Consider the following 27,611-nt stretch of genomic DNA (forward strand, 5'->3'; position numbering starts at 1 on the left):
AGTCCCTACCCAACAGTGGGCTCACAGTCTAGAAGTCTAGAAGGTCCAGCAGCAGGACAAGGGGCAGAGGGTCATACAAGACAGCTGGGTTCTTGGACAAGCTTTCCTGACAGGCAGTTGGCTCTTTGAACCTATGGCTATCATATTCCTGTCAAATAAATTTGGGCTAGTGAGAGGCTCAGGCATTTGCTATTAAGTCACTTGGACAAAGTGCAAACGGCACAACTTTGGATTGGTTAGACAGAGTACCAGAGGAAAAAAAAAACCCAAAAGGATTCAGGAGATTATCTGGAGTTAAAAATAACACTATTTACAATAAAGTGCTACTCCCTTTGTCTGACTCCCCACTCAAAAAAGTCTATTCCTTGCCACCCATTTAGGTGTTTTGTTTTCAAGGTTTGCATTATTCAAGAGAACCATCAGAGCATTTTAGTCCCTTAGATTTTGAAAGATTCCTAATGCAACAAGAGGATACAATAGCCACCAGGATAAATGAGCTTATGACCAAAAAATTCAGCTCACTCTGCATCTCTGTGCCTGAACAAATCCCATTTTTCATTAATGCTTAAATTCAAAACACACCTATCCCAATCCTTTATTTTCTCTTAAAAAATATCAACTCAACCAGAGATGTTTTACTTAATAATGATAATGATAATAATAATAATGATATTGTTAAGCATTTATTAGATCTAAGCACTGAACTAAGCACTGGGATAAATACAAGAAAATCAAGTCAGACATAGTCCCCGGCCCACACGGGACTTACAGTCTAAGAAGGAGGGAGAACATGCATTTAACCCCATTTTACAGATGCGGCAATTGAGGCACAGACAAATAAAGTGACTTGCCCAAGGTCACAGAGCAGCCAAGTGGTGAAACCAAGATGAGGATACAAGTCCTCTGACTCCCAAGCCAATGCTCTTTCCACTGTCTGGCAAACAGATCCCTGCTGCCAAGTTTTGGAAAATACAGAAGTTTCTGGTTTGATGATGATATTGCTGATGGCGAGATGACATCCATGAGTGTGAGTGTCACTGGGACATTATCTTTAACACGTTTTATACATAAAAATTCAAAAGTGCACTTCTTCTGGCCCCTTGAAATTCAGGTGAGCACTGCTCAGACAACACCACTGGTTAAGAAGGGACACACATACCCTACTACCAGCAGGTCATATGGTTGAGTAATTTTTGCAGTAGAAGTGATGGTGTGTGTTAGCTCCTCTCACCCCCCACCCCCACACCAAGGAGAATGGGAGGAGTGTATGGCCCTGGAACAAAAGATCTCTGTTATCCCAGCAGGAACAAACACCAGTCTTTCCTCACCTGTTTGGTTGAATCATTGTTGAATGGCAGTATAGAAAATCCCTGAAAAGAATCAATGGATTCTGGGACAACCCATTGGTAGAGTCAATGGCACTTACTGAGTGCATACTAGATGCACAGAACTGTATTAAGTGCTTCGGAGAGTACAATATAACAGAGCTGGTAATCGTCCCCATTAAATTATAGCCTTCTTGTGAGAACCAGCACGGCTTAGTGAATAGAGCATGAGGCTGGGAGTCAGAAGGACATGGGTTCTAATACCAGCTCTGCCACTTGTCTGCTGTGCGACCTTGGGCAAGTAACTTCACTTCTCTGGGTCTCAGCTACCTCATCTGAAAAATGGGGATTTAGACTGTGAGCCCCACATGGGACAGGGACTGCTTCCAACCCAGCAGGGAATGTCACTGGTTATTGTTGTATTGTACTTTTCCAAGCACTTAGTACAGTACTCTACACACAGTAAGTGCTCGTAAATATAATTGAATGAATGAATGATTTGCTTGTATCCACCCCAGCTCTTAGTACAGTGCTTGGCACCTAGTAAGTGCTTAACAAATACCATAATTATTATTATTATCAGGAATCATTTCTACCAACTTTATTGTACTGTACTCTCTCTAGAGCTTAGTACAGTGCTCAGCACACAGGAAGCGCTCAATAGTTACCACTGACTGGTTGATTACCTGATAAGGCTGCAGCATGTCTAACGAACAATGAGTCAAACCTAACTAATTTAATCTCAGGTTAAAAGTCAAAGATGAATGAGGATTCTCAGGTAACAAGCTCACTTGGTTAAAGGAAAATTCTGAAATTCACGAAATAATAGTAATAATCGTGGTATCTGTTAAGTGCTTACAAAGTGCCAGGCATTGTATTAGGAGTTGGGGTGGATAAAAGCGGAATCAGTTCCTGCCCCACATAGGGCTCTCAGTCTCAATCTCCATTTTACAGATGAGGTAACTGAAGTCCAGAAAAGTGAAATGACTTGCACAAGTCACACAGCAGACAAGTGGTCGAGCCAGGATTAGAGCCTTTCTAGAGCACCCAGGCCCGTGCTCAATCTACTACACATGCTGCAAATACACCCATACTTTTGGGAGACAAGCACTGCATGCTTAAAGACAAGTATTTTCCAACTGGTCTTTTTCTACATTTCTTGACTTCTTGATTTGATTTACCTCAGTGTTTTCTTCATTCTATTTTGTAGGGTGCCACAGTGGTTAGACCTGTAACTACAATGTTTCAATTAGGCCTACACACCCAAGCACTTAATTCATATACACTCTCTTATTTGAGTAGCTGGGGTGGGCTATGTGAACAGCAATTCAGTGGGGCTTCCTCTTCTTCCTCCCAGAAATGCTTTATCTTAGTCTTCTGCAAAACTACCCTTCTCAAATGGGCCTTCTCAAAATGTTTTTTAACCATATTTCCAAGTTCCAAAGGGTTAAACTCTCTGGCATTACAAAACTCACTGCCATTACAAAACTCACTGCTCTCTGAGCATTTGGGTCTATTATGGGAAAAAACAGCTAAAACTAAGGCTTGAAAGGTTTTGAATTCCCCCCCCCCCCCATTTTCCCTTTGACATTTTAATACACTGTCTCCATTAATCTATTTCCTCACCAGTGGCTCCTAGTCTATCAGCCGCACTGCACTATCCTGGCTGGGGAGAAAATAATCTGGAAAAAGTGCTTTGCTGGCACCATCGTGGGGTATGAATTATAGATACGGAGCAGTGGAGAAAGGCTGATGGAAGGTTTGTGTGTGTGTAAATTATTTGGGCATGTGAGGCACAGGCCTACACAAGCACATACACTCACCAAATTATACCGCTGTACTATCGATAAACAAATTCAGCCCTGCCGGTCGTGGAGGAGCATGTTATTCACGTTCCTCTTCGTGACACTGCAACACCTGGGTTCACTCTGTGATACCATCGTGTGGATGGCTTTGTGAAGTTTCTTTCCTGGAGGACCCTATTAACCTCAAAATTAAAATTCTGTCCCTCTTCAAATGTACATGTGAGGAGCAGGATGGTTAGCAGAACTCCTGGGTACAGAGAGAACAAAAGCAACAAAATCCTAAAAACTGAATGATAAAACACCAGACATGTCGTGTGCCCTGCCTCCCTTAGGGAGGTCCTCATATGAACTTGGAAAAACGTAAAGCTATCAAAGAAAGAAAAGTATGGATGATACCATAAACTTTCCTGGGCCGAATATGAAAAACAGCACTGGCATGAGACTGCTGTAAAAGCAATTTGGGGAGCAGAGGCAGGAGGATTCGGTAGTATTTCAACTACTTTAGTAAGACATGGAACAGGGCTCAAGTCACGTGATGGCACTTTCCAAAAGGGACAGTGCTGATTTCCTTCTAGACTGTAAGCTCGCTGTGGGCAGGGAACCTGTCAACATGTCTACCAACTCTATTGAATTCACCCAAACACTTGGTAGAGTGCTCTGCACAAAGTAAGCACTCAATAAATACCATTCATCAATTAATTTCCATACTTTAGGGCCTCTGAGCTTCTCTTTAAAATATAAGGGGGGAACTGGGGCTAGGATAATTGATAATTAGGTTCCTGGGGTCTTCATGGTGAAGCTTGGCTGTTGAAAGCTTTCCTTTCTCCCCCTCTAGACTTCAAGCTCACTGTGGGCAAGGAATGTATCTGCTATACTGAGCTCTCCCAAGCATTTAGTATAGTGGTCTGCACACAGTAAGCCCTCAGTAAATAAAACTGACGGACTGACTGTTGGAATAGAACCATAGGGCTCTTCCTATTGTCTCTCTTTCACTCATTTCCCTAACTCTGTCTGCTTACCTGAGATGTTACTATACTATGAGAAGGGCTTGGCCTGAAGGCAAGACTTTCCTAGAGAGGAAGGAGGGAATGTTAGAGTTTGCCCTGCTCCTGTGTACTCTTTCTAAACCTATAATTAAAGACCCTATTGTGTAGGCCCCATCAATTTTCTTCACATATAAGCAGGGCACCTATAAGCAAATCGTCTCTTCGGAGGCGATGGTGGAAATCGACCTCTCTGGAGACCAACTCTTCTGCCATAGTCAAACAACGGTAAAGATTTTCATCGCTATATTGGCCTGGACAATTATGACAATTTAAAGGAAATGAATTCAAAAGCAAGTAATTAGTGAGACAGCAACCTTGTGAGATGATCGAATGGCTCAAGGTCTCCCTACACTACCATAATGGTCTTCATCAGCATCTGAGACAACATCTAAATCCCAACTGGGGTGACAGAGTCTATATTACAGGAGCACTCGATGTCCACTGAAGTTCATATTCTTACTCACTGAATTAAAACTTTTTATCCTTCTTGACTTGTTTCCAATGATGAAAAACAGGATGTTATCAGACCTATATTTTAAACAGCCTAAATTATCTGGGTATTTAATTCAACATTTCATATTATCTGCAGAATGAAAATGCAGAGTGCTGAGATGAATCTGAAAAAAGACCTGGCAGTCTACATTAACTAAAAACGTTCAGATTTTCCTAGTTCTGAATGGTACCCACTTAAAATATGTAAAATCTTTCAATCAATTTATAAGGAAAAAAATGGATAATTTTGAAATATCCAAATCTAGATTACAGATGGCACCCCCACCTCCCAAATCCAACAGTGATGCACCATAAATTAGCCCTTGGGGAAAACGTACATTTATTCCTCTGAAAAAGGTGTCCTTAAAAGAGAAGGCATCTTGAACACTTGGTGCAAACTGACTACAGGGATGGATGGGCTTTTGGCCAGGATTTGAGGTCAGTTAATAAATGGTATTTAATGAGTGCCTACTATGGGACGAACACTGTATTAAGCACTTGGGAGACTGCAATAGAAATAACTCCTAACTTTATGTCCCCTACAGTTCTCTAAGCCAGAAAATATTATACATGCCATTCAATGTATGAGGGCACCAATAAATTTGATTTTCATGGGTTTAAAACTGTCCAGAAATGTACTGAAAGAGCACATGGGGTAGGGGGAGGAGGAAAGGGGGCAGGGGGAGGGGGGAAGGATGGGTGACCTATGAACTCCTCTGAGCCTTAGTTTCCTCATCTGTAAAATGGACACTAAATACCTGATCTCCCTCCCACTTAGAAAATGAGGGAGAGGGACTGTGTCTGACCTCATTATCTTGCATTACCTCAGCATTTAGTAGAGTACTTGGCACAGTATGAGCGCTTTACAAATATTACAATTATTATTATTGTTGTTATTACAGCAAGTAAAAAGGCAGCAGTACTCATTGCCACAACATGCCCAGTCCAGTTCTGAATAACCAAATTCATTAAATCATTTCAGGAAGCTATGAAATATAAAGAATGATGCTTTCCCTCCCTTTAAAGGGTTTGAAAGGTAGAAAACCCTCAAATTGTACCTTAATCCATTCAAATCAGCAGATCAGATTTTTTTCACATGACATCCACTGTTGGCATTTACTAAAAACAGCTTTTGTCAAGGAGTTGCTTATATGGCCTTCTTCATGCACTCTTATCCCCAACTAGCTGAGAAAGTCTGAGGCACAATTTCATTTTTATAGTGATCTTTCCATTTCCTTCTAATTGCAGGCATCCATACAGGCACACACGCACTTGTGCACCCACCCCCACACACATATATATGCACACCACAAACACATTTTCACTCTCTCTCTCCACCTTTGTCATTAATTTGATCATCTCGGATTCCTTCAAATACCAGAGGCCTTTTGGGATTCTGACTTGATAAAAGGCCTTTATGACAAACCTTTGAGAATTTTGTTAATGAAAAGTTTACACTTTATCCCACATCCCATAAACAGGATATGGCACTGAGTTCAAAGTCTTCTCAATCAGTGGCATTCACCTGGCAGTGCTGTTGACACAGAAAAATGAGCTGACTGCATATATACTAGAAAAGCAAAGCAGAAACCTTCCTGGAATTAAGACATTGGCAAAGGCCGGCATTCATCAAAGGTCACTTTTTAAATCAGCTTCCTAGTGTCATGGATAATAAAACAGGAAAGAATGGGAAGAGGGTGAAGATTTTCCCTGCTCCCAGTTTGAGGAGTATAAAACTTTCTTGTTGTTTCTCTTAGCATACAGCAATCTTGTAGATTGTAGGAAAAATCCATAGGTATCAGAGAAGAGATTATGAGGTTAGAGCGTAATCATCTATACAACTCTCTCATAATGCTTTCCAGGAATTTTCTTTTTCTTATTTTTAATTAAGAGGGAGGCATTCTCATCTTAAGAAGATAGCTAGAGCTGGCTGAGTCTCAGATCTTGATCTTCCAGCTCTGGTTGGCTAACATTGATTTTCTGCCCCAGTGGAAGTGATTTTACTCTGATGCATGCCATTTAAATTCATTTTACACAGCTGCTTAATGTGGCTTGGCAAGGCCCAGCCAAACTAGCTCTGTGTGTCTAAATGGGACTCCTGAGTTGGTAAGGGACAGATTCTATGGGTTAGCGGTTAATGATAAATGCCTCTTTCTCCCACTGTTATCTTCCACCGATTAGGGAGTTGACCTTGAGGGGTACCATAATAACCTAAAAGGAAAGACTGCTCCAAAATTAAAGTAGTGGTGGTCTTGACTAATTTCCCTTCACCATGTTATTTTATACTATCGGTTTCTTTTTTTTCTATTACTTTGAATAGCCAAGAAAAATATCTTATTTTGACATGCAATCTGAATTGTTGTGCAATTTTTACAAATACCCTTATATTGACTGACTTGAGCAAGGAGCAAAAGGATCATTTTGGTATTTGCCCAAACAATCCTTTAAATAAACAGAATGGATTATGCTTAAATCATCATTTTTAAAGGCTTTTTTTGGAATGGAAAGATAATACTTAGCAAGCACTTATTCACTATTTACTGCATACAGACTAATTTTATTTATAATATAGTATCCAAAATTCATGGATATAACGAAAACCAGAACCATGAAATTTCAAATTGGTCAACAACTCAGCAGCAATACCTTGTACAAATGAGTCTTAAAAGACATAAAAAAGGACCCTACAATGGTTTGATTATATTTTCAAATTGGGGAAGAGGAAAGAGATTAAATCCTTGTCGGTTTTTCTGTGTATAGTTCCCAAGTGGAAACGGGGCATTAATATAGATGTTAAGGAAGTGAACAAACAGAATTTATTTGGGAGAGAAATCCTTAATTGTGTTTTGGGTCGGTGGGTTTTATTTTGGTGGCTTCGGCATGTTTAAAACTCTTCTTGGTGAGGGGGAGATTAACAGAAATCTTTGGAAGAGACACTTTCTCAATGATGATATAATGAAACCCTTCATACGTCCCATTAATAACCTCAGTCATCTCCATTGCAATAAGTCTCTTGTCAAACAGGACTGTTAAACTCTGAATTAAGTGATGAGTGTAGGAGTGGCCCACTGCAGTGGTAGTAATGAAGACAACATGGTAATGATACCAATGTTGCACAGCACAGTTCCTAGACAAAACAACAAAGACAACAACAGAGGAGAATGATGTCTGAAATGGATGATTTCATTCCTCTCCAATGATCAAAGTTTTTCATTTTCCTTTCAGGCAGGAAGGAGATGCAGCCATGCCAAAAGCCATGCAGGGACAGAATGCAAGAGTGTGTGTATGTGTGTGTTTGTGTGTGTGTGTTGAAAGGGAAAAACAGATTTCAACTGAAATATAGTTAGAAAGAATGAGAATCAAAAACAAAACAAAAAGACAATCCCTCCTATGATGCATTTCCTTTGAAATCCCTTCATTTGTAAAAAAAAAAGTTGGTGGTTTTTCAGAAAGTACAATGGCATGTGCTACAACAGTTGAAAATATGCCAAGGTCCCACAGCAAGTCCAGTTTATATTGCTACCTACCCGTACTGGTCAGACTGGTGCATCATGGGAGCCTGAGTGCTGCCATAGTTGGGGTGCTGGGAAGTAAACATGGGGCGTCCGCCAGCCCCAGACTGGCTGGGATAAGCAGGCGACCTAATGTATGGTGGCCTAAAGCAGAACAGAAGAACAGCTTCTTTGGATTTGTTCTGTAGTACAAATATGAATCATCCTGTCCGCTATATTCCTTCCATATGCAAGTATGGAGGTTGTGCAGAATGAGGTCAATAGGCATGATGCTTTGTAACACAGTTTCCCATAAGTAGGACTGGGGAAAATGATCATCCTTTACCCGTAGGAGATAAGGAAGGTAGACAAGGGATAATCCCAATTTGCCACTCATTTAAGTGCACTCAATGAGGATTTGACCTCTGAACAGTCTTCTTCCAGACCATGGAGCTCTAGAATGGGCAGTGTGAGATGAAAAGACTGACTGTCTTTTAGACAGTCTTTTAGACTGTGAGCCCACTGTTGGGTAGGGACTGTATATGTTGCCAACTTGTACTTCCCAAGCACTCAGTACAGTGCTCTGCACACAGTTAGCGCTCAATAAATACGATTGATTGATTGATTGATTGAAATGGTGCACTTTTGGACCACAGATAGAATTTGAAAGCAAATATATACAACAAAGAACAAAAAACAGTTCAGAAAGGGGTGGAGATTGGAATTTAGTCAATTTTTAATTAAACATGGAACTACCCCTATAACTGCAATCTTTCCCAAATATTTAGGTTGCTTAGGTATATCATTCCCTGGTACTTCATATTTCTTGCAACCAGTCCTTTCCTTTTAATTAAAAAAAAAAAGAAAAAAAGGAGAAAAAGGCCTCATTGTAATGCCTTGTGTTTCTGCACACATCAGCCCTCTTGGGAAAAGCAATTCAGCAAGGGGCAATCAATTTCTCTGAATCTGCGTGGCATCCTCAACTGGAACAGAGGACTAGCTTTTGACAAAGTTTATCAGGCAGGCCCATTAAAATCACCTCAGGACTGCAGGTGGGGGCTCAGAAGCACACTGCTAGGATTTATGAAATTTCCAACAGTCATTCTGATCAAAGGGAGTTGTCATCTTCTATTAATTTCTGAGGGGAAATTTATGACTTTTTGAGCAGGCAGCATGAAAGCAGGGGTCCCTAAATTACCAAAGTACAACAGTTCAGAGGAAAAGTAAGAAAGTCACACACTCTAAAAACAAATTAAGCCATACATCTGTCTCTCACAAACATCACATGATCACCAATGCTTTTCTTTCTGAGAACACTATAAACAACATATCTCTCACCTGACCTTTGTTTCTTTTACTTCATATAACATCACTGTCATGTCATTTTTATTCTAGTAACTTATTTCCTTCAAGAATTCATGATATCAAAACCAAGGCTGCACAAATAGAATCCATGCCAAATGACCCACAGGATCTTGGTCCATACTCTATTTGGACCTGGGCAGGTTGAGAGGTATGATTTTAGAGACAGAATTTTACATAAAAATATATGAGAATAAAAGTCCCCACACATAAAAATGTATACAAACATATACACATGTACACACATTTACACACACCCACACAACTTTCCATTTTGTGATAAAGGATCTTTTTTTGAGTTTATTTGAGGAGGGAAAGGATCTTTTTTGAACTCTTAATATACTCATATTTTTTTATTTGTTTGTTTTAACCCCTGACTTCTATTTAGGATGAGCATATACCTGTCGAGCCTCTGTGCATCTGCACCTGGTTCGATATTGGTAATAACTTAAAAATCTGTTTGAACTTTCCAGGTCTCACCCTCACCAACCACCCTCCTTTTTCCACTTTACAAGATAATCTTCTGCTTACTGCCCAGACATTTAAGCTACGGGTGGCATCAAGTGTCAAAAGGATGCAAGAAAGGAAATCATGTTTAGGTATTATCTTGAAAATGCAGAAATTGTTCCCCTCCCTTCCTCCCTGAAAACAACCACCACAGGCTTCCCTTAAAGTCATACCTGTTGTGGGCTGAGTTTGCAGCAGCCTGCATTACTGCAGCAGCTGCCTCCTGTGCCTTACGATTCACAGTGGGCAATGGTGGACCCATGCCAGGGCCTCCCTGCTGAGTCATGCCAGGAGAATTAGGAGTCATGCTGCCCATGTTTCCGGAATATGGTCTGCTCTGCATCCCAGCTGATGGCATCCGTCCCATGGGCATGGTACCACATGGCTGATTTGGCCCTTGACTGTGCATCTGGTTATTGGCACTTATTCCCATGCCAGGCCCTGGGCCACTGTAGCTGGCACTAGGCACCCCACTGTATGTTGGAGGTCTGGAGTAGCTACCTAAACAAAAACAACAACAAAAATATATATTAAACAGTTTGATTTCAGATCTTACTGTGTGAAAAACGTATGCAGGAAACATAAGCAGTTAAAAATCTGAATAGAGCACTTAAATGTTTATCCCTATTCATCCACAAAATTTTGGTCTTGTCACAAAACACATTCTATTAAATGGATTCAGGTTACCACGTAGCACAAATTCCAGGGGCCTTTACTGTAAAATCACATGATAATAAAATTAAATAAAATCAATCAATAAGATTAAGTCCTTACTGTGTGAAGGTAGACCACTGTCCTTAAGTGTTTCAGAAAGTACAATAGAGTTGACAGACACAAACCCAGCCTCAAGGAGCTTGTAGACAAAGAGGATTGTGAAAGTGCTATTGAACATGCTATAAAGTTTAGAACATTTATCACTTTTGCTTTTATTTAAACTCAGAGAACTCAATCATTTTGCTGTGCTTTAAAGCCTCAGGAAACTTATTCCCTCATGTTTTCACCACCAGTAGCCTTCCATCCACCTAGTATTCTTTGCTGTTCATGAACGCAAAAGCAGGTTCACTGTGTTTTTTCTTTGTATCTTCTTCAAATTTTCAGACGAGGACTTCGTACTACTGTTCAAATGGTCAATATCTTGAATAAACATCAACTCTGAAGCAAAGGTTTCCATATGAATAATGCATTTCCTCTACCATCTAGATGTACTATTTTCCCCCTATGTGAGTCCTGCTCCAGTGTGTTAAACAGTTGGCAAATGTCATGTTAGAAGTGACCAGTTATGGAACAAGTTATACATAAATGACTGCATAATTTGAGAACTAACTGGATCAAAAGGTACAATATAAATATGCTGCAAATACTTCTGCTGACAGAAGACTATTTAACAAGACACATGACAACATCATATTGGAAAATTTCACTAAGGAAAAAAATCACACTCCCCAAAAAATTACTATTTGAGACCCAGTATTTTCAACCTTCCTGGTGAATAAAAAAATTATACTAAACAAATGAGTCGTACAAAACAATGTTTCAGAAAACTTGTCTGAGCAGCAGAGTGAATTATGGCCTGGTGAGGGAAGAGACTGGAAGAAGGGAGATCAGCAAGGAAGCTGAAGCAGTAGGCAACATGGCAAATGCTTGGGTTGGTTGTGTTGGCGATTTGGATGGAGAGAAAGGAGTGAGTTCTGGAAAGTGTGTGAAGGAAAAGCTCAAAGGACATAATGACAAAATATATATAGGGATTGAAAGAGAGGGAGGAGTCAAGGAAAATGCCATGATTTAGGCTTGAGAGATGGGGAGACTGGTGGTGGTGTCACTGAAATGGGAAACCTAGGTGGAGGGAAGATGAGGTGGATCATTTATGTAGAGATGGCCAACAGGAAGGAAAAGATGAGGGACTGCAAAGAGGGTAAGAGGTCAAGGATAGTGAGGCAGATTTGGGAGTAATCTGCCTAGAGTTGGTATGAGAGTGGATGAGCTCTCCAAGGGCTTGAGTGCTGATTGAAAGGAAAAGGGAACCTTGAATTGAGCCTTGTGAGAGTCCCACAGTTAGGGAGGGGGAAGCATAGGAATAGCTAGAAAATGAGAGTGAGGAGTGGTCAGAGGTAGGAGAGTATTGGTGTCAGAGAAACCAAGGTGAAATAGTGTTTTCAGGAGATGGAAGCCGAGAGGTCAAGGAGGATTAGGATGGAATAGAATCCACTAGATCTGTAGAGAAGCAATTACTGGTGACCTAGGAAAGAGTGGTTTCAGTGGATTGAAGAGGACTGAGGAAGAGAGGAAGTGGAGGCTTTGAGGAATTGGAGGAGGGAGATGATGCTATACCTGAATAGTGCAGGAGGGTCCAACCCTATTTCCTTGTATCCATCTCAGTGCTTAGTACAGTGCCTGGCACATAGGAAGTGCTTAACAAATACCATCATCATTATTGACTGATTGAGTGACAGGGAAACTGATGGTAAGTGCAACTAGATTCTGATCAACCATAGATATTATACTCCTACTAATAATAATAATAGTACTTTTTAAGCACTTACTATGTGTCAAGCACTGTTCTAAGCGCTGAGGGAGATGCAAGTTAATCAGGTTGGACACAGTCCCTGTCTCACATGAAGCAGCGTGGTTTAGTGGACAGAGCATAGGCCTGGGGGTCAGAAGGACCTGGGTTCTAATCACACTCCACCACTTGTCTGCTGCGTGACCTTGGGCAAGTGATGTCACTTCTCTGGGCCTCAGGGACCTCACCTGTATAATGCGGAGAAAGAGTATGAGCCCCATGTGGGACAGGGACTGTGTCCAACCCAATTAACTTGTATCTACCCCAGTGCTTAGAACAGTGCTTGGCACATAAGTGTCTAAGTACCATAATTATTATTAATCCCCATTTTGCAGATGAGGTAACTGAGGCACAGAAAAGTGAAGTGACTTGCCCAAGGTCACACAGCGGACAAGTGGCGGAGCCAGAAATGGAAGCCAGGTCCTTCTGACTCCCAGACCTGTGCTCTATCCACTAAGTCCTGCTGCTGCTGCTTACCAGGCTGCCTGGTAAGCTCACCTAGAACTCTTAGCCAAAAGGGGCAGCTGGCAAATCTCATGAAACGAGGGCATGGCCCTTGCAATTTCAGTCATGGCTAGAAATCCCCTTGTTTTAAGTAGCTAGGCAACTGTTGGTCCTGTCCACAGAGGAACCGTTGGACGCCAAGAAATCCCTAGCGTATGCGTGGCACGAGAGGGTCGGAATGAAACTGTCCAAAAACATATCCTACCATACAAAGTTGGAAAACGGAGCTGGAGAGGAACACTGAGCCTATAATTATGCCAAATATTTCACAGCTGCATTCAGGAGAAATGGCTCGAATGGAAAGTTTACGTATGGCCTTGAGGAATTCGATTATCTTCCTACACTGCTTCAATAGTAACCTGCCTGGCGACGCACGCGGCTTCTAGTTGCTCAGGCTCAAATCTATATTTAATTGGGGTGGGGAGAAACTGTTGACTCCCATAAGTGAAAAGCTGCTATGAAACAATGACCAATTTAGAGTAAATGCCTGACTGTAAGAAATGAAGCTGAATTACTGTCACCTTTAGTTTTCTCCAGATTTACCCCTGTTCAGAAATCTCCTGGGCGAGACTCTCAAATGTAAATGAAAACTCTTTTAATGGACTTTGAGTTTTCTAGAGTCAATTTTTTAAGTGAATGACAATTCACTTTTACAGAATGCATATAGCACATTAATTTAGGGCCTCACTAGCTGCAAACCTGTTTTTTCCTCTACCTTCTCCAAGCGTGGCTTAGTGGAAAGAGCAAGGGCCTGGGAGTCAGAAGGTCATGGGTTCTAATCCTGATCCGCCACTTGTCTGCTGTGTGACCTTGGGCAAGTCACTGAACTTCTCTGTGCCTCAATTCTCTCACCGGCAAAATGAGGATTCAATACCTGTTCTCCCTCCTATTTAGACCGTGAGCCCCATGGGGGACCTGATTAGCTTGTATCCAACCCAGCAAGTTGTTATTATTATCATCATTATTATTATTATGAGGCATTTCCAAGTCACAACAGTGACACTCTCTGAGCTACTCAGATGCAGGGTGAGATCTTTCTGACCCCTAAAGAAGTACCAAACCGTTAACCTCTGCTGCCAAGATGTTTTCCAGGACTCGTTTTGTGTTAACAATAACAATAATAATAATAATAATGATAATAGTAATTGTTAAGTGCTTTCTTTGTGCCAAGCACTGTTCTAAGAGCTGGGGTAAATACAAGGTCATCAGATTGTCCCACGTGGAGTTCACAGTCTTAATCCCTATTTTACACGTGAGGTAACTGAGGCACAGAAGTTAAGCAGCTTGCCCAAGGTCACACAGCAGCCAAGTGGCAGAACAGGGATTAGAACCCATGTCCTCTGACTCCCAAACCCATGCTCTTTCCACTAAAACCACGCTGCTTAAAGTAATAATTGTATGAGTTAAGCTCTTATTATATACCAAGCACTTGGGTAGATACACTACAAGCAGGTCTGAGATAGTCCCTGTCCCGCACGGAGTTCATATTCTTGGTGGGAAGAGAAAAGGTTTTGTGCTTCCATTTTACAGATGGGCCCAGAGAAAGTAAATGATTTGCTGAAGGTCCCACAGCTGGTAGGTTGCAAAGGTGGGATGAGAATCCGGGTCCTCTGACTCCCTCACTAGGCCACAAATGACCTGTCCCACCCATCTACAGTGCCAAAAATTTGGAGCTTTAACAACACATCAAATTCCACCACTTTGAGCATCCATTTGACTTAGAAGGAGTCCACCTACCTATTCTCACTGAAGCATTTCATCACTTGATTTTAATTTGTAAATAAAAGGGGAACAGGGCTAACACGGAATTGTTACTCACTCAATCCCTCAACACCAGGATTAAGGGACACCAAATCAAAGAGGAGATTCAAAACAAAGAAAATGAACATGTTTTTCATACAGTAGGAGATAAGCTTTGGAATTCATCATTGCAGGAAACTGTACAGGCAGAAATTATTAACAGATTCAGAAAGAGTTGGATCAATTCAAGGCACATTCATAATCAATTTTAAATAGGAAAAGGTAGGGATGGCAATTAATTACACATCCTCAAGGTTACATGTTTATTGAGAACATATGAAAATTCACTGCTTGGTTTAACCAATGGACCAATGAACCTATTACTACGCATGAGAGTGTTAATAGGACATTTGAAAAAAACCTCCTTGCTAGCCATTCCTAATGTTGAGGGGATTGCCATATAGCTTCCCAAAGTTATCCTCTTTCAATCTTGGCATTCCCTCGAGGACTCCATTATGATCTCTATAATTATTACACCTTTCTAGTATTTATGATATTTGCCTAGTGTACCAGTCATCTCATTGGTTTCCTTGCCTCCAAGACTTCTTCAGTTCCACACTGAAAGACACAGTGCTGCATCAATGATATTCCTGAAGGAACTGGGTTTTAATTCCAGCTCTGCCACTTTTTTCTGCTGTGTGACTTTGGGCAAGTCACTTAACTTCTCTGTGCATCAATTACTTAACCTGTAAAATGAGGATTAAGACTTTGAGCTCCATGTGGGACCTGGACTGGTTCCAACCTGCAACTTGTATCTACCCCAGCACTTAGTATAGAGCCTATACATGGTAAACACTTGAAAAAAAAAAAGCATTACTTGGCCCACATTTCTCCACTACACAGACATCAACAATTCTACCTAACTCCCTTCACATCAAGCAGAAATGTCTTACCCATGTTTCTCCAACTCAAATATCAGCTCTCTTCATTCACTGTTTCCAGCTCACACTCTTGGCTCCTCCCAAGCTCCCCTTCTCACTCTACCTCGCTCATACTATTTCCCCATGCTAGAACTTCCCCAGCTTCCAAATTTGCCTGACCACAGCGATTCACCCATTTTCAAAGCCCTCCTAAAGTGCCACCTCCTCCAGGAAAGTCTTCCTTGATTAATTCACAATATCCCAATTGTTGTTCAACCCTACAACATCCTCAGCAAGGAAGAGCCATTAAACAGTCAAATACATATAGTTATGTTCATATGAACATAAGTGAAGAGATTAATGCAATACACAGTTGAACATTCGATTATTTACTTTTCTTGATATATCTGTACTATTTCGTACTAAATTCCTGTTGGGTTCCCATTATTTGTAAATCTTTTTGTCTGTCCAACCCAATTATAAGTACTTATAAGGCAGTGATTGGTATTCTGCTTCTTTATTACTCTCCCAAGAGCTTCAACCAATGCTTTGCACCTAGAAGTTATTCAATAAATAGCACTGAAGATGATGGGATTTCTACGGTAACAAATTCCAAATAAAGTATTTCCTTTATATGAGTTTTAAATATATTGACTTGAAACTTTAATTAATATCTCTTGGTTTTTTTAGTGTTGTGGGAGATGGTGAACAATAATTCCATATTCACCCACATACACCCTTCATAATTTTGCAACTTTAATTTTCATATCCCTTCTCAGTTTTCATCATTTCACTCCCTCCCTGATTACCTTGGCTAACCTTCCAAGATGTGGTTACCAGGGTTGCACACATTATTTCAGGTACAAACAGACCTGGCTTCATAGAGTAGAAAAACTATATCATCGATTTTGTTTTTCTGTGCTCTTTCTGAAGTCCGCCATTATGTTGGCCCTTTTGGGGGCCATCTTATAATGTACTGATTCTTTGAAAAACATTTGGGAAGTAGCATGGTTTAGTGTATAGAGCATGGGCTTAGGAGTCAGAAGGACCTGGGTTCTAATTCCGACCACCATTATGTGACCTTGGGCAAGTCACTTCACTTCTATGTGCCTTAGTTATTGCATATGTAAAATGGGGATAAAGACTGTGAGCCCTATGTGGGATAGGAACTATGTCCAACCCGATTATCTTTTATCTACCCCAGCACTTAGTATAGTGCCTAGTACATAGTAAATACCACAATTACTTCACCGTATCTCCCAGCATCCTCTGTTGCCAGTGTCAGAGACAAAATACTGGGCTGAGATGGAAAATTTCTTGTGCTTTTCTGTTCTCCAACTTGTGAAATAATTCGACTTGTTCGAGAAATTCAGTATCATTTTCCCTTCTCGTGATAATTTCCTGAAAATTTAAAAACTGATAACTTTCAGGAACTTTTTAAAAGATGGGACTGTGGTTAACAGATCTGCTTAGGTCACCCACAATATGAGTTTAAAGAAACAATAGCAAGGGAACAACCTTTGTGCACCTCCAAATACACTCAATTCTGCCAGGCCTTGTATTTTCACTGTGTATTTGGACTACAACCTTATTAGGAAACTTTCAGCCGGCAACACAAGCCTGTCTGTATATGTGTCAGAACTGGCTGTTGCAGTGTGGCCTAGTGGAAACAGCATGGGCCTGGAGTTAGAGGATTTGGGTTCTAATCTGGTTTCTACCATGTGTCTGCTGTGTGACTTGGGCAAATCGTTTTACTTCTCTGTACTTTAGTTACCTCGTCTGTAAAATGGGGACAAAGAGTGTGAGCCCCAAATGGGACTCGATTACCTTGTATCTACCCCAGGGCTTAGAACAGTGCTTGACACATAGTAATGACTTAAAATCATTCACTCATTCAATCATATTTATTGAGCACTTACTGTGTGCAGAGCACTGTACTAAGCTCTTGGGAAGTACAAGTCGGATAATGATGGTATTTGTTAAGCATTTACTATGTATGAAGCACTGTTCTAAGCGCTGGGGTGGATACAAGGTAATCAGGTTGTCCCACATGGGGCTCACAATATAATCCCCATTTTACAGATGAGGTAATTGAGGCACAGAGAAGGGAAGTGACTTCCCCAAAGTCACACAGCTGACAAGTGGCAGCCCTGGGATTAGAACCCATGACCTCTGACACCCAAGCCCATGCTCTTTCCACTGAGCCATGCTGCTTCTCAATAATACCATCATTATTATTAAATGTGCTTGTGACTGGCTGTGGAAACCACTTTACAGCCCAGATTTTCCTCAATGCAGGGGTCTGCAAAAACACGACTTCTGGTTTTTAGGAAAACTGGGTGCTCTCCTTTTCACAGTCAAAATAGGGAATTCATATAGAACCAAAGGCAGGTGAATGACAGCTAAGTCTGGGACCATCAACCACCAGTGTTACCAATATGGCTGGAAGACCAAATGGTCAGTCTGAAGAAATAAGGGAAGGAAAGAAAATGGGAAAAGGGAGACTAGAAGGGTGCGCGCGCGCGCGTAAGAGAGAGAGAGAGAGAGAGAGAGAGAGAGAGAGAGAGAGAGAAAGAGAGAGAGAGAAAGAGAGAGAGAGAAAGAGAGAGAGAGAAGAGTGAGCCAAAAAGGAAGACCATCCATCTGGTTGGGGGGTGGGGGTGGTGATACAACTCCATCTAAAATATCTTTGGGAACGACTGACTGGCTGTCCAAGTCTAGTCTAAGTTGAAACTTATTAAAAAAATTGTATTTGTTGAGTGCTTACTACATGCCAGGCACTGTTCTAAGTGCTGGGGTAGCTACAAGGTAATCAGGTTGGACAGAGTCCCTGTCCCATGTGGGGCTCACAGTCTTAATCTCCATTTTACAGATGAGGTAACCGAGGTCCAAAGAAGTGAAGTGACTTGCCCAATGCCACACAGCAGACATGTGGCAGAGCTGGGACCAGAACCCAGGTCCTTCTGACTCCCAGGCTTGTGCTTTATCCACTAGGCCATACTGATATTCTTCTGCACATTTCTTCCAATCTCATCTGTCTTTTCCAGAAAGCTCCCTTGGTACAATTTAAAATTAGTGTTTCTGGCATGCAACAAATTTATTTTCCTTTAAAATAAAGAAACACTGTCTATCCTCTTTAAAAAAAAATTTAAATTGTCTTCTAAGTAGTTTATGAAACTCACTTCTCTGGACATAGTCAACTGCTTTTCAATCGCCTTTCCCATCACATCAGACTTGGTGGAAATATTGTTCTACTTCTCCTCCAGTGGGAGTACGGAGAATAGAACAAGCTGGCTTGTCTTTATTATTCCCATGCTTATTTAAGGGATCAGACTTCATGGTCTTTCTGTGAAAATTAGTCAGTTCCCTCTTCCCTCCTCTTTGCCACCTCTCCCCAGTACTTTTGGACAATCAGAGAACTGGAATACAATGCTCCTGCCCTCCTCCCCCACCCCGCCCCACTTTGCTTTTATTAAAAATAAACTCATTCATTTTCTGAGAGCTCATGTAATTAATTCATATATTCATGCTGTTACTCTGTGGCTAGTCTTCACCCTTCCCCCGAACCTCTCGTAACTGACTCATTTGGTTAGAAATCTTCTTCAGTGAAAACATATGTGCCCTTTGCTTTCGAAGGAAATGAAATAAAACTTTAATCTTGTTTTAGAAACCAAGCGTTTATGCATAGTTGCTAGAACGAATATCCCCACAATGAGGCTTCACAGAGGTGAAGCACTCCAAATGTAGTCTTGCCTGGCTCATGTTCCTTTTGTTCCTCAGTATTTCTACCCGATGTCTTTATTTTACACATAAAGTAAGCAAAGAAAATAATAAGCAAAGAAAAAATTGCACTTACACACAGACACATACACACCACTATCTTGTACCGTTTCTACTTGAGTGTTTTCAACTCAGTTTTGTCGCTAGAGAGAGAAGAATTCACATATCATTAGCTATGCATAACTCAGCAGCTCCCTTGCCCTGGATACTGGAAAGCACAGTGAAATGGGGTGGATGGGGTATGTATTTGGGTAAAATAGCTATAGTCACACACATATATAAGCTCTCTCACACACACAGATCATACTGTACAGTCAATTTCTATTTTCCTGCCTTCTTTAATCAACTGGATTCTTGACTTGGCATTCAGGAACCAACATCAACATGGCAAGGAAAGCTGTAATTATGGAGACCTCGATTCTGCAGCAGAAACAGAAAAGCCCACTTCTCTTCCTTACAATGAACAGTAATTCTCCCCTCGAATTCAAGAAGCTTTAGCTCAAAAGCCTGGTTTCTAGCCACAAAATGACAACAGAGACCTAACAAAAGTTGTTTGATGTTTGATATGTTACCCTACTTGTCTCCTCCCAATCTGGGAAAGCCCTTCACTATTTTAAATACCAGTCGTCGCCACCTTCCCTGACCAAAAAGGAAAAGTGTCAGATTAAAATGACAGCCAAACAAAATATGAGAAGAAACACCAGGACTGACTGAGAAGCACAATCTTATTTCCATGTTTCTCTAATAGATTAGTAATTTGCTGGCAACGGCTCTGACAGAAACCAGATGGATCCAGCATTAAACACAATGAATGTAGCAGATGCTGGGCCAGCCCCCATCAGCTGGACGTGTCAGGTGGCCAAGTTCAAGAGCCCACAGTTTTCAAGTGGGCACAGCCTGGCACTGAAGTTCTGAAATACTAGTGCCTTCTCTGGGCAGCCAATGGATTTTGAATCCCAACCCGCCTGGACAGACCTGGAACCATATAGAGATATTTTGCCCCCCAAGAAAGTGAATTATTTTCACAAGAAGTGGTTATCGGTTGCATGTCATCCAAAATGTACAAACCCCTCCCACCCCACCCAAAAAAACAAAAGCAAAACCTCCTAAGGTCACCAAATTCAGAAAATTTTGATTTGCAATTGGTCCTTCGGTCCTGAGCTCCTCACAGCTGCCAAATTTGGTGGTAGGCACTCAGTATTATTTCAACCATGGTTTGAGAGACTCATGATTTTTTTTCTAACACTGGAGGAAAGCTAGAACTGCAGAATTAACTGTGGAATTTGATGCTTATTTTAATAGAACTAAGCCAAATGATTTTACTGTGTGATTGAGTGTTTCATAAGAACCCTCTAATGTGTATATCAAAAATGCCAAAATACTTGTCTATATCCCCCGACCCCTCCTAAGTAAGGTCTTCTGAAACACACTCTTCAAAAACTCATTTTGCATGAGTCACCGAGATTTACCTTCAGACTCATTAGGTAACATTCCTGTTTGGACATTTCTTTTAGAGAAGAATTCAATGAGGATTTTAGGCCACAAATGCAACCAAAGTTGAAAAATTTGATATGATCCCCATTACAGTGTAAACTGCTTGTGGCAGGGAACGTGCTCTTCCCAAGCAACTAATCAGTCAATAATTGGTATTAAGTGCTTACTGTGGGCAGACTGCAGTACTGAGCATTTGGGAGAGAACTCTAGAATAGAGTACTTACAGTCTTCTAGACTGTAAACTCGTTGTGGGAGGGAACGTGTCTACAAACTCTGTTATACTGTACTTCCCCAAGTGCTCAGTACAGTGCTCTGCACACACTGTGCAGTCAATAAATATGATTGACTGTACAATACAACAGAGTTGGTAGACATGTTCCCACTGAGTGCACTGCACCAAATGGATGCTCAATAATCCCACCCAGACTTTTACTATGATAACTACTACCAGTCCTACACTCCTCTCAGGATCATACCTAGAGAGCTTCCAGTACTCTACCAGTCTTGGAAAAGGCAGGGAGAGTCCCATGGAGGCACACCCGTTCCACTTCTAGCTAGGGCAGTGGCTAGCAAGTGGAAGGCAATCTGCTACTAGTCACCTGTGCTGGGCAGCAGTGGCATGGGAGAGAGTGGAGGGCAGACACTCAAGTTTACCGTGTGGAAGAAGGCAATGGTAAACCATCTCTGTATTTTACCAAGAAATATTCATGGATACCCTACCAGAACAACTGCAGACGGAGAGAGTGGGGCATTCTGGGAGAGATGTGTCCATGGAGTCACTATGGGTTGGAAATGACTCGACAGGATAAGCCAGGATGAGGACCAGTCCTACTACATGATGGTCTAAGTTTTGGCTAGACCCTGCTCGGCTTCCTACTTTTTTTGATAAAGATGCCATTTAATAAATTACCATACCCATAAAACATATAATCTACAAGGCCTCCAGTAAGTGCCTAACATGCACAGTGCATAGTTTAGTTACCTGGTACAATCATATAAAAGAAAATTTAGGTGATCAAGAGGGCTTCTCTAATAATTGAAACAGCACATGATCCCAGGAATGGCAGCACGGTACAAAATCGCCCTCTGGATATGGACACCTGGCTCTGGTACACACAATTGGATCTTCAAGTGCCTCAATTCAGAAATATCTAATGGACATTTGATTGACATTGAGCTCAATCAATCTATCAATCATTGGTACTTATTGAGTGCTTACTATGTACACAGCACTGTACTGAGCTCTAGGGTAGATACAAGCTAATCAGTCTGGACACAGTCTATGTTCCACATGAAGTTCACAGTCTTAATCACCATTCTACAGATGAAATAACTGAGGCACAGAGAAGTCAAGTCACTTGCCAAAGGTCACACAGTAGACATGCAGCAGAGACAGGATCAGAACCCAGGTCCTCTGACTCCCAGGCCCATGCTCTTTCCATTAAGCCATGCTAATCATGTAGGCAGAATCTACTCCAATTATAATAGGTACCTATCTATATATAGTCTAAATGGTCTTGAGATCAATCAACCCAATACTCATGCAGTTGCCTCCTCTAGCTGTAATAAAATGGGTCCAGGTCCCAGATTCCCAGTATTCTAACCTCAGCAAATCAATCAATCAATCAATCATATTTATTGAGCGCTTACTGTGTGCAGAGCACTGCACTAAGCATTTGGGAAGTACAAGTTGGCAACATATAGAGACGGTCCCTACCCAACAGTGGGCTCACAGTCTAGAAGGGGGTGACAGAGAACAAAATAAAACATATTAATGAAATAAAATAAATGGAATAGATATGTACAAGTAAAATAAATTGATGAATAGAGTAATAAACAGAGTAGTAAATAGAGTAATAAATAAATGAATAATAAATGAATAATACATAATAAATAAATAAATAGAGCACACAGCACCGATAATCAACTAATCTGTCATTTGTATTGACCTATTGTGTGCACAACAATGTATTCTTGACTGTGAGCCCGTTGCTGGGTAGGTACCGTCTCTATATGTTGCCAACTTGTACTTCTCAAGTGCTTAGTACAGTGCTCTGAACACAGTAAGTGCTCAATAAATATGAATGAATGAATTAAGCCCTTGGGAGAGTAGAGTAGTGTAGTGGACATGATTCCCTAGCTGCCCAGGACTTTATAATTCATCTGGGGAGAAAGATACTAAAATATTTCACAGAACAGAAGAAGAAACAAAAGCGGATACATATAAGAATTAGTGGTTAAGTAATAAAATAACTCGTGGACACAGGTGCATCAGGAGATTAAAATACACAAGTGCTCAGGTGTGGACATAATCTAGGGAAATTAAAAACAGTTTCCCCAAATGACATTTTTGAGCACTTATTTTGTGCCAGGCACTGTTCTAAGCACTGGTAATTGGGCTGGACACAGTCCTTGTCCCATTATAAGGCTCACAGTCTAAATCCCCATTTTACAGATGAGGGCACTGAGGAAGAGAGAAGTGAAGCGACTTGCCCAAAATCACACAGCAGACAAGTGGAGGAGCTGGGATTAGAAAACCTAGGTCCTTCTGACTTCCAGGCTCGTGGTCTATTTACTAGGCCATGCTGCTTCTCGAAGAAGAGGAAAAGAAAAGCATAAATGTTTCATCCTAGTCATTACTAAATGTGATCCAGTAGAAAAAAAAATGCTGAGTCGGCCAACAGTCAGGAACATAGCGAGTGGAATTTTCTGCCTTTTAGGACCCAATAAAAGGAGCAAACACTGGACAAGAAAAAACAGCTTGTTTTGTTTTGACCACATCAGGAGACTTATTTTAAGCACTCTATAATTATTGCAAGACCAAAGACGTGAAAGACTTTACACTTGCTCCAGTGGAATGAAAGCATGGGAAGAGAAGTTTCTTAGGGGGAAGAGTGGATAAAAAGAGTAACAGGTATAATGGGGATCCCGAGAAGGAGGCGAGGCTTTGAAACATTATGGAATGATCAAAAAATTAAAGATTACTTTCTGTGTTAGAAGCTCAGGTCGAATAGCATTCTACAAGTCAGTTGTTCAACTTCTGATACAAGGCCTTTGGCTACAACTGAAAGAGGATTCTCTATGTTTAAAGGTTATTTTAGTGCAAAAGATAGCAGTTAGCATAAAATTTCAGCATTCAAGTAGTTCTGGTAAAAAAATGACAGTATACTTGCTAAAAACTCTACGGTTTTCATCCAAAAAATAAGAAAATCCATTTTCCATTTCTTTCCAATCACAGGGTTGGCCTAGAAACAATTAAGCCCCTGAGCAGATATGTGATTTTTATTGCTATTCATTAAAGAGAAACATGAGACTAGTCCTTGGAAGTTAAACCATGGCTGAAATGTATTCTCTTTTTTAATTCCACCCCCACCCTGCCCTGCATGCAGAAATATAGCAAGAAAAATGATTTTTCAATACAAAGTTTGTTACTGTAGTTGGTTTCACAGTTGGCCAAAGCATACTGACCCATATGGGACAAGGAATGATGGGGGGTGACAGATGAGGGGAGGAAGAAGAGCTCAGATAAACCCCAGAGATAACAATCTTAAATCATTTTAAATGAGACTAGACAAAGCAAAAAAAGTTGCATTCTGAAAAACCTGTGTAGCATGCAAGTCAATAGGTCTTTTAATTCCTTTTAAAATAATTTGAAACTAACTAGAAATCTCCAAATCCAAATGAATATTTTATTTTAAAAACAAATTATTTTAAAGATCTTTGGACACAAATTCATAAGAATTATGGCTTAAAATTCCTGAGGCTACTTACCAAATGTCCTGACATTTGAAAAATTAGTTGGGACAAGCTCAATAAACTGCAATATAAGAAAGGGCTCCTTAAAAGTTCCTGTAGAATATCATTAATAAGGCTTTCAAAAAGGAAGATGTGTCCCTGAAGTACAGTTTGTAAATATTCTAAAATAGTTCTCTAGTATAACTTGGATCGTTTTGACTTGGTTCGCATCTTTTATTTTTTCTCGTTTTCAGAAAAGTGAGCTAGCTCTGGGAAATGAGCCAATGCATATCCCTTTAAAATTACTTATTCACGTTTAATGAAAACAAACACAAACACAGAAAAAATACAGGAAAGGTATTAGACTCATGAGGTCTACGGTGGTCATGATCCTTCCAAAGAATTACTGGCCGGAAAATCTTAATAACCAGTTAGTTCAGATAGGTCTAAGTCAACTCTCCATTATACCAGGGGAGAGAGAAAGAGCATTTTGTACTTCCGTGAGTGGTTTTGCTTAATTTCCTATTATACACTATTATTGGCTTTCTAATAAACATTAACCATACAGAAAAATATTTAACAGCTAGATTTTATGCTCCTAGAGGGCAAGCATCAAGTCTACCTATTCTATTGTACTCTCTCAAGTGCTTAGTACAGTGCTCTGAATATAAGTACTCAATCAATACCACTGATTGATTGATTGACTGACTTATCAAAGGGTGCGAGAGTGTTAAGTGTGGCCGAGGTACAATGCCGCAGTGTGGGTCTGAGTATGTGACAATTGGCAGCTTTCTGAGTATGTGGAAATTGGCAGCTTACTTGTGGAACTGGGACAGGGACTGCATCTGAACTGATTAATTGTAGCTATCCCAGCACTTAGAACAGTGATTGACACATAGTAAGTGCTTAACAAATACCATAAATAAATTAAATTAAATGAAGTGACCAATAAAACTAAGTTTGGAACTGTAAACTCCCTGAGGGAAGCAAATGGAATGATCCCAATACTGAGCTCAGAATTGTACAGATGCACAAAGCAGGTGTTCCTTCCTCTTTCAGACCACACACTTTTCTGGATAACAACGACCAAACTGAAAATTTTGAAAAAACTATTACTGAAATATCTGTGGATTGCAGGATCACACAAGCCCCTTCAAAAGAAAATTAAAAATGCACTGCCCAAATTTTCCCAGATTAGTTCCCCTACATGCGATTATGTCCTCCAATTAGCTACCTCAGCTCTGGTGTCTTTATTGAATTACTTGTTATTGATTTTTAAATTCACTTAAGTGTATTATCTATATCTACTTTCTCTCTCTTAATTATGCAACATATGTTAATGAATGCCTGTCTGCCCAATTAGACATGTCCTCAAGGGCAAGTGTCCACATCTTTTATTTCTTCTTGCATGTTCTCCAAGCAACTAGGTACTCCCGAATTTGAAATACTGTTGATGATTAAAAATTATGTATTCTTTAGATAAATCTTCTCCTGCTCCCCTGCCTTGCCCCACCATTTTTTAATTTTTTTTTTTACCTTGTGGTCCATATTGGCTCATCTGAGGTCCATAGGTACCACTTGAGTTAGTCTGTTGAAAGCTACCAATTCCTGGATGCATCTGGCCTCCAGGTGAAGGATGAGGTGACATAGACGATCCGGTTTGTTGTGGCCCATATTGAGACATTTGAGGATTCCTTTGCGTTCCTGCCATAAAACCTGAAGGGAAACGTACACAGACTTGGTGTTAATGTGGAAATTTCCTTCATATCAATCAATCAATGGTATTTACTGAGTGCTTACTGAGGACAGGGCACTGTACTAAGTGCTTGGGAGAGTGCAATTCAAAAGAGGTGGTTGATATGTTTACTGCCCACAACGAGCTTACAGCATTTACAACCTTCAAAGATACTCTGACATGCTCATTGTTTACCAACCAGAGTGCTACTCCTCAGGGGTAACAGAACATATGGAGATTGGATGATATAAGGAGAACAAGGAGGTTTTAGAAGAGAATTATTGGGTATGAGAAGGGGATTAGGAAACTGTACTTCTTCAAAGTCAGGAGTAATGGATTGGTCTCTTTCCAATGGGAGCTCTACCTATAGATGTAGAACACCTCGTACTCCTCAAACATGGGTCTTGCACAACCTCACATTAAAGAAAATATGTCGTAGTACTCACCCGCTCTGACACACTTACAAGCAGTTCTCTCTGATAACGTGGCATGCTAAGCTTAAAAACACTTGTGTTGTTGGAAGACTATTCCCTAATTCCTACAGAGAGTTCTAGCCAAAACGCAGAGTGAACACATGTTACAGGAGAAATGAGTGTACATTCATTTATTCTGATATTTCATCCCAGAACATTTGTTTCCCCTCCAAAGTGATCTATGTCTCTGCCACTTCGTCGTTTACTATTTGTAAATGGTTTGTATGCCTGCCCCATTAAATGGTAAGCTCCTAATGGGCAGGGAACATGTAATTTGCTTTAGTTGTGCTTTACTATTTGTAAATGGTTTGTATGCCTGCCCCATTAAATGGTAAGCTCCTAATGGGCAGGGAACATGTAATTTGCTTTAGTTGTGCTTTCCCAAGTTCATAGGACTTTGCCTCTATAGGCATTTCATAACAACTACTACAACTAACAGGGGAGGGGAATGTGTCTATTGTCGTATTGTACTCTTCCATGCGCTTAGCACAGTGCTTTACAAACAGTACACGCTCAATAAATGATTGATTGAATGAATGAATGCACCTAATATTCCAGATAGAAGGGACAAAATATCAGTTACAATAACTACAAGAAAGAGCAAATTCCCTATGCACTTGAGGATAGAAGGGAAGTACCAGA

The 27,611-nt window shown here is 40.6% G+C and overlaps 1 protein-coding gene across 5 annotated transcripts in view; it reads right to left on the reverse strand.

Annotated features, from left to right (window-relative positions):
* The window catches only part of ARID1B (AT-rich interaction domain 1B), a 541,437-nt gene that overhangs the window by 60,082 nt on the left and 453,744 nt on the right, over positions 1-27,611 (reverse strand). For 4 of the 5 annotated variants that reach the window (XM_038762785.1, XM_038762806.1, XM_038762800.1 and 1 more), the window contains 2 exons: positions 26,298-26,477; positions 10,202-10,529 (listed from right to left, as the gene is read on the reverse strand). In XM_038762785.1, coding sequence (XP_038618713.1) covers positions 10,202-10,529; positions 26,298-26,477 — 508 coding nt within the window. Of the gene's footprint in view, positions 1-8,195; positions 8,325-10,201; positions 10,530-26,297; positions 26,478-27,611 lie in introns of all 5 variants that reach the window. The other variant, XM_038762779.1, reaches the window with a different exon arrangement.

Source organism: Tachyglossus aculeatus, chromosome 2 (assembly GCF_015852505.1).
Source record: "Tachyglossus aculeatus isolate mTacAcu1 chromosome 2, mTacAcu1.pri, whole genome shotgun sequence".
In the NCBI taxonomy this organism is placed as follows: Eukaryota; Metazoa; Chordata; class Mammalia; order Monotremata; family Tachyglossidae; genus Tachyglossus; species Tachyglossus aculeatus.